The following is a 7,971-nucleotide window of genomic DNA, read 5'->3' on the forward strand; positions in this document are numbered from 1 at the left end:
ATAACACCCCCCCCCCCCACACACACACACATTTATGAGAACTTTAGAAAAAGGATCCAAACTCAAAAATGTTTTTTGGAAACATCCCCCTTACTTCACGTTTTTGTGAGAACTAAAATGAAATTGAAAAGTATACTGATTGAGAAATGTGTGTACAGAATATTTATGGTTAAATGATAGTTTATGAGTTTTTTTATAGGCTAATTAAGTGATACAAGTGTAATGTAGATTGCATATTGGGTTATTGATTTTGGAGAAAATTGTATTGGATACATTTTATGAGTTTATGAGATGCAATTTGATGGTATATAAAACTCATAAAATGTTTTTCCCAAAATGATTGCGATGCAATTTGATGGTATTATACTAAAACATTAAAAAAAAAAGAAGAAATTATTCATGTTTTGAAGAAGAGACAACATCTTTGATTTGGGCTATGGTTTGTGTTAATACACTCTTTTGAATGTATAGACATAAATGACGCATAAAAGGGAAAAAAATTAACCTTCAAGTTCCAAAGGTGACAATAGAATACTCATATAAAGTTAATGAAGTATTAAATCAGTAAAATGATATGTTTAGGGAAAAGCAAAAAACCAGGTAATAATAACACATTTGAAAGAAACGTACATATGAAGTTAAATAATATTGGATAGAAATGAAAAAAAAAAAAAAATTGTAGACTTAATCAGAAATAGTTCCTATCTTGCTTGGTGACAGAAAATATAAAAAAAGTAGTAGTAACAGATATTTTCTTTTTGATGTAAACGAAAGTAAAGAAGAATAAAATAATAATCAAAAATTCGAAGATGAGTAAAAGAAAGCAGTCTCGATTCAACCATCACTGCGTTGTTTAGCTGCAGCTCTCGGAAGTAGGTCCCACCATTCCTAATAGGATCTGACGTGGATCCTCGATCCCTTCCTCTCCCCTTTTAAAAGGACCCCGAACACACTCAAAATTTACGACAATTGCCACCGCCAAACACCAAGTAACTGTAATGTATATAACGTTGTCAGTGGGAAGGGTAGTTTCGTCAAAACCAAAAACCCACTTTCCGGTTTTCGTGAAAAACCCGTCTCCAGCCGCTGCTGCATCCATCCTCCCATTCTCCATTATGCTTTCTCTTTCTCACCGCAAACATATACTAATATATAGTAGTAACGTATTATTATTATATATGTAACTCAGTTTTGGTCTGTGCATCGAGTTAACAAAGGCAATGCTCGTGTCTCCCTCTCTCTCTCTCTCTCTCTCTCTCTCTTATATAATCTGTTGGAACTAGTATTATATATGTAACTCAGTTTTGGTTTGTGTTAGCTAATCGGTGATCTCGAGAAGCTTTTTTTGAATCCATTTTCTTTTTTTATTTCGTGAGTTTTCTAAATCAAGATTCGATTTTTATTGATTTTCTTTCTATGATGATGTAACGTTTCTTCTCATTCTCTTTTGCATGTATTGATCTGGCTTTCTTCTCTTCTGATCTCTGTTTTTTCTTTTTTTTTTCCGGGGAAAAAAATTAATGTTTCATGTTTTTGATTGGCGTTACACTATCTATTATCTGCTCGATCATATATATGATTGGTTGTTTGTTTTGTGCATTAAACGTGATTTGAGGTCATGGGTATCACGGCATTGGTACTTGTGGAATCTACTTATTATGTCTTATAAAGTTCGATTCTTTTCAGGATACTTTCTTTTTCTTTTTTGGACTGGAAGCATTAAAAAAAAAGATAGAAAGAAAGTAATGTTCCTTTTTGGTTCTTAAGATTAGATGGTGACAACAAAAAGTTGATATATAAATATTGGCATTTTCCATGTGATCTTAGAATGCATGTTCTTTTGTGTTGTAGGAATGGCTTCAAATTCGGCTGTTGATATAATAGAGACATCTTCCAAGGTTCATTTCTCTGGCTTTCATCGAATGGATGGTTTAGTTTCGATTATATCAGATCAATTGGCTGAGGAAGAGGAACATGGCCAACCTTTTGTGATCGGTGAGCAGATTTTTTTATCTAACTTAACTGGTTTGAAGATGGTTTGGATCAGACAATGTTAAAATAGGGTGTTGTTGTCTTTTCAGGAGTTGCTGGTGGAGCAGCGTCCGGTAAAACTACTGTTTGCGATATGATTATGCAGCAACTGCATGATCAGAGAGCTGTTGTTGTAAATCAGGTGCTTGAATGTGAACTATTTCGATTTCTGGCTTTTTTTTGTTCTGATAAGTGATTACAAGTGGTTGTTAGTGATATATATATATATATATATATAATGCATTGAGGTTGATCTTTTTTTCCTTTTTGCAGGATTCTTTCTACCATAATGTAAATGAAGAGGAGCTTGCAAGAGTTCATGATTACAATTTTGACCATCCTGGTTAGTAAGTCTCTGAATAGCCAAAAACTAATTAATGGCTCTCTTGATCTAATGCAGACTGCTGTTCTGTGTCTCTTAGCCTTTTAAATATCTGAATTTATAATATGCTTTCTTGTACATATGAATCTTGCTCCTTGTCTTGTAGACGCTTTCGATACGGAGCAATTATTGTCTTCCATGGAGAAGTTAAGAAAAGGACAAGCAGTAGATATTCCCAACTATGACTTTAAAAGTTACAAGAACAATGTTTTTCCACCTAGAAGGGTACGGAGCTTCTTAGAATCTTTACCTTTTTTTGTAAATGTGTGCTGGTTCTGAGTTCTGACATTTGGAGTTTGCTTCTTATTTCTGAAGATCAAACTCATGATTAGCTCTCTTTTTCAGACACATAAACTTGTTCATCATTTGCAGGTAAACCCTTCTGATGTTATAATTCTGGAAGGGATACTCATTTTCCATGACCCTCGGGTGCGAGATTTGATGAACATGAAGATATTTGTAGATGCAGGTCTTTCTCATACCGAACCCGCTACACTTATCTAGCCAAATCCATAGCAATTATGAGACGCTGCACTTGTGCATTACACACATGTGACAAGTGTATATATAAATATGATGGTGATAAATTTGGTTTCGTATTTCTACATTGTGCCGTTATTTATGCAGATGCTGATGTGCGTTTAGCTAGAAGGATTAAACGTGATACTGTTGAGAAGGGCAGAGATATTGCCACTGTTCTTGACCAGGTTTGTGTCGCTCTATGCAAAGAATCTCGTTAATATCACCATCATTTATGTTTTGATTTGTGAAACTTCTATGCAGTACTCAAAATTTGTGAAGCCAGCATTTGAGGATTTCATTCTACCAACAAAGAAATACGCAGATATCATAATTCCCCGAGGAGGTGATAACCATGTTGCTATTGATTTGATTGTGCAACACATCCACACGAAGCTCGGTCAACATGACCTCTGTAAAATCTATCCAAATCTTTATGTTATTCAATCAACTTTTCAGGTTTTTACTTATGTCCTTCTTCTCGTCTAATCAACACTAATCAATTCTTGTTTAATGACTAGAACGACTGATCCTTTAGCCGTTGGTTACAGATACGTGGGATGCACACTCTAATCCGAGACTCTAAAACAACAAAGCATGACTTCATCTTCTACTCCGATCGATTGATTCGTTTGGTGGGTGCTAAATTAGTTTTTTGTTTCGTATTATTTCACCATGTTTGCTTTATTAATGTCCTCTCACCAGGTCGTTGAGCACGGCCTCGGGCACCTTCCCTTTACAGAAAAGCAAGTGGTCACTCCCACAGGTTATTAGCGAATGACAAATATTATTATCTTACTGCAATCTTGCAGCAGAAATCTCCAACCAGAGTGAGATAATAAACTCATTATCTTTGGCTTGTAAATGTAGGATCTGTGTATTCTGGTGTGGACTTCTGTAAGAGGCTGTGTGGCGTCTCAGTTATCAGAAGGTACAGCTCAAACACTTGACACCGAGTTGTTGTTGTGGTCAAAAAGACCCATATAATGATTCTGTCTTTGAACACAGCGGCGAGAGTATGGAGAATGCTTTAAGAGCATGCTGCAAAGGAATCAAAATTGGAAAGATTCTGATTCACAGAGAAGGGGACAACGGTCAACAGGTTTGTAACTTGTTTGTGTTTTCTCTCTGTTTCATCACATGGTCCTAACTACTTTTGTGGCAACCACCAGCTTATCTACGAGAAGCTACCCTCAGACATTTCGGAAAGGCATGTGCTTTTGCTAGACCCAATCCTGGGGACAGGTCTGTGTTCTGTGAACTCTGTACTACTACTGGTGGTGAGCAAAAGACAAGATATAATAGGAAGATAACAAGAGCATGTTTTTTTTTTTTTGTTTACAGGAAACTCGGCAGTTCAAGCGATAAGACTGCTCATAAGCAAAGGCGTGCCTGAGTCCAACATCATATTTCTCAATCTCATATCTGTAAGTTTGAAAAGCAAAAAAGTTGTGGCTTCCTTCTCTCTCTACATAGCTTAAACTGTTGAAAAAACTAAATAAAACGGTATGGGGGTTGTTGAGTGTGGGTTCAGGCACCTCAAGGAGTAAATGTGGTGTGCAAAAAGTTCCCAAGGATAAAGATTGTGACTTCTGAGATAGACAACGGTTTGAATGATGAATTCCGAGTTGTTCCCGGTATGGGGGAGTTTGGAGACCGCTACTTTGGGACGGATGATGAGTGAGACTGTGAGAGAGCTTTTTTGCCTACCTCTGAAAATTTTGATAAATTATTTTTGGTTTTCAAATATGTTATACGGACGGATTTCATAAGATCACATATATATATACGTATACCGACAAACAAATTTTCCAAGTCAGTTGAAATTTCCAAGTAATGCATACACAGTTTTTGGGTCCATCATCATCCAAGTGTGCGTCTCTCACTCTCTCTACTCCAGTTGACCATTGAAGTCAACCCCAGTGAATATGATTAAACCAAGTGTAAATCGAACTCTATTAACATTAAAAGGAAGATCGAACCAAACCAAACCGAAACCTGATTGAATAACCGTGTGAGTAGTAAAAAGGTAGAGAAAGAGAGTTGTGTTGTTGAGTTGTGCAATGAAGAGAGTGACGTGAGCGTATAAAAAGGTTACGGACAGTGTGGGTAGGGACTTGAAGAGGTACAAACAGTAAATAATAATAATAAGGAAATACAATAGGACGGGAGAAACTAAGGAGGAGGACTCTCTCCTCCCGCTTCTCTCTTTCTCTACTTACATTACTACAATACAAACCATGAGCTCCTCCGATGGCGGCTCCTCTAGGGTTTCGATTCCTCGCCATCTTCGCAAAACCCTCGAGAGTATCAAGGAGATTACGGGCAAACAACACTCCGACGAGGATATCTTCGCTGTCTATAAGGATTCCTTCAATGATCCTCATGAGACCGCTCAGAAACTCCTCTTTTTAGGTACTCCCTTGTTACTTACTTACTTACTAATCATCTCTCTGTCTCTCCTCCACTTAGGGTTTTGATGGTTTAGTATTTCTTAATTTGCCTTATTCGATTTGCTCTGTACCGTACGATAGGTTTTGTTGATGTTTTGCAAGATTAGATCATGTGGATTCTCCTTTTTTGGTTCGCTTGTGTTTTTTTTGCCTTTGAACTATATTACAATGATCGAATTCTCTGTTTCCTCGGGTTTGGAATTATTGACAGAGAGAGATCTTTGTCATTTATTTATTTTTGGGTTACCCTTCAAAGATTCTAGTTGGTGTAGGTTGGACTATTTGTTCTTTTCTATCTAGATGTCAAAACATTCAGATTTTGGGTTGTATAGATTAACAATGCAGCTTCTTTCCAAATCGTATTCTCGTGTGAATATAATGGATGTATTTTACTTTGTTCTTTATGAGCCATGTCCTTATATACAGTGTTGAAATATTGCAGATACGTTTCATGAGGTGAGAAGTAAAAAGGAGAAAAGGAAGGAGGCAAGTCTTCTTTCTTTCTTTCTTTCTTTCTTTCTTTCTTTTGTTTTGTAATTTATGAGAATCCCTTTGGTCGTTTCTATTCAGTTATGCTTTTGTCTTTAGATTCAACAGATTGCATGATTTTGTGGATTCACATACCAATCCTTATACTACTGTGTGTGCATCACTTGCTCTTATGATAGCTTTCCTTTTTCTCATATGATCACTCTCTTTCTGCCTGCAGAATATAGTGCCAATCATTCAAACAAGTGGCAGAGGTGGTCGGAGGAACTTTGCTTCAAGTAAAACTTATCAAGGTTGTTTGTTTTCTTCTATTGAAATCTTAGAAAAATGACAATTTTCATGCTCTTCCCTTTTTTAAGCTCTTTGTTGACATTTCTATACAGGTAATGGAAGAAGTGCATCTTTTAAAAGGGAAAATGGAGCTAATCATGCAACAGGAGGTTCTAGAACTGCGCTTCCTGCCACTAACAAAGCTACAAACATCACAGTACATAGTGAAATGAAGTATGTTTAGTTTACATATCATCCTTCTTTGTCGTCTCTACCATTATGGGTGCTTTTCGTTTTGTTCTCCTATTAAGTTGCTAAGTATCATAGTATACCTTCTGCAGGGTTTCTGGTCCTCCTAGTCTTCCGAGTGAGTTCAATCATGAAGTTCAAGATGATCCTTCTTTGATTTCCGCTTCCCATTGCAGTAGCCAGTCAGATCAAGGTGTATTGACTTATCAATCTTGAGTTTGCATCAAATTCTTCATCGAAGTAGTTTTCAGTTTATTATGTTGTCTAGTTAAGTCAGTAATGGTGCAGCAACTATGGCCTGGTATTTGATTCAGCTTCTGGTTTCTTTGTGTTACAGTCGCAGAAATTGAGACTGCATCCAATAAAGTCAAAACTCAAACGCTTCTCAAGTCAGATCTTAGCGAACGATCACACGTAACATTTCCTTTCCACCTTCAGGATGCCAAACTACTGCAANACTCCCTTGTTACTTACTTACTTACTAATCATCTCTCTGTCTCTCCTCCACTTAGGGTTTTGATGGTTTAGTATTTCTTAATTTGCCTTATTCGATTTGCTCTGTACCGTACGATAGGTTTTGTTGATGTTTTGCAAGATTAGATCATGTGGATTCTCCTTTTTTGGTTCGCTTGTGTTTTTTTTGCCTTTGAACTATATTACAATGATCGAATTCTCTGTTTCCTCGGGTTTGGAATTATTGACAGAGAGAGATCTTTGTCATTTATTTATTTTTGGGTTACCCTTCAAAGATTCTAGTTGGTGTAGGTTGGACTATTTGTTCTTTTCTATCTAGATGTCAAAACATTCAGATTTTGGGTTGTATAGATTAACAATGCAGCTTCTTTCCAAATCGTATTCTCGTGTGAATATAATGGATGTATTTTACTTTGTTCTTTATGAGCCATGTCCTTATATACAGTGTTGAAATATTGCAGATACGTTTCATGAGGTGAGAAGTAAAAAGGAGAAAAGGAAGGAGGCAAGTCTTCTTTCTTTCTTTCTTTCTTTCTTTCTTTCTTTTGTTTTGTAATTTATGAGAATCCCTTTGGTCGTTTCTATTCAGTTATGCTTTTGTCTTTAGATTCAACAGATTGCATGATTTTGTGGATTCACATACCAATCCTTATACTACTGTGTGTGCATCACTTGCTCTTATGATAGCTTTCCTTTTTCTCATATGATCACTCTCTTTCTGCCTGCAGAATATAGTGCCAATCATTCAAACAAGTGGCAGAGGTGGTCGGAGGAACTTTGCTTCAAGTAAAACTTATCAAGGTTGTTTGTTTTCTTCTATTGAAATCTTAGAAAAATGACAATTTTCATGCTCTTCCCTTTTTTAAGCTCTTTGTTGACATTTCTATACAGGTAATGGAAGAAGTGCATCTTTTAAAAGGGAAAATGGAGCTAATCATGCAACAGGAGGTTCTAGAACTGCGCTTCCTGCCACTAACAAAGCTACAAACATCACAGTACATAGTGAAATGAAGTATGTTTAGTTTACATATCATCCTTCTTTGTCGTCTCTACCATTATGGGTGCTTTTCGTTTTGTTCTCCTATTAAGTTGCTAAGTATCATA

At 36.4% G+C, this 7,971-nt stretch overlaps 1 protein-coding gene across 2 annotated transcripts; it reads left to right on the plus strand.

The window, feature by feature from the left end:
- On the plus strand, positions 1,687–4,790 carry LOC104778451 (uridine kinase-like protein 3). 2 transcript variants are annotated; one of them, XM_019244000.1, is made up of 15 exons: positions 1,687–1,742; positions 1,852–1,995; positions 2,082–2,173; positions 2,305–2,378; positions 2,520–2,638; positions 2,786–2,882; positions 3,041–3,120; positions 3,197–3,391; positions 3,484–3,567; positions 3,638–3,698; positions 3,803–3,863; positions 3,941–4,034; positions 4,105–4,177; positions 4,277–4,359; positions 4,467–4,790. In XM_019244000.1, exons 4-15 carry the CDS (start codon positions 2,327–2,329, stop codon positions 4,614–4,616), a joined length of 1,149 nt encoding a protein of 382 aa, XP_019099545.1. In that variant the 5' UTR covers positions 1,687–1,742; positions 1,852–1,995; positions 2,082–2,173; positions 2,305–2,326; the 3' UTR covers positions 4,617–4,790. The 2 variants fall into 2 exon arrangements, with proteins under 2 accessions (XP_019099545.1, XP_019099544.1); XM_019243999.1 differs by lacking the exon at positions 1,687–1,742 and having other exon boundaries at positions 1,854–1,995; positions 2,305–2,374.

The sequence above is a fragment of the Camelina sativa genome, chromosome 3 (genome assembly GCF_000633955.1).
Source record: "Camelina sativa cultivar DH55 chromosome 3, Cs, whole genome shotgun sequence".
NCBI classification, from domain to species: Eukaryota; Viridiplantae; Streptophyta; class Magnoliopsida; order Brassicales; family Brassicaceae; genus Camelina; species Camelina sativa.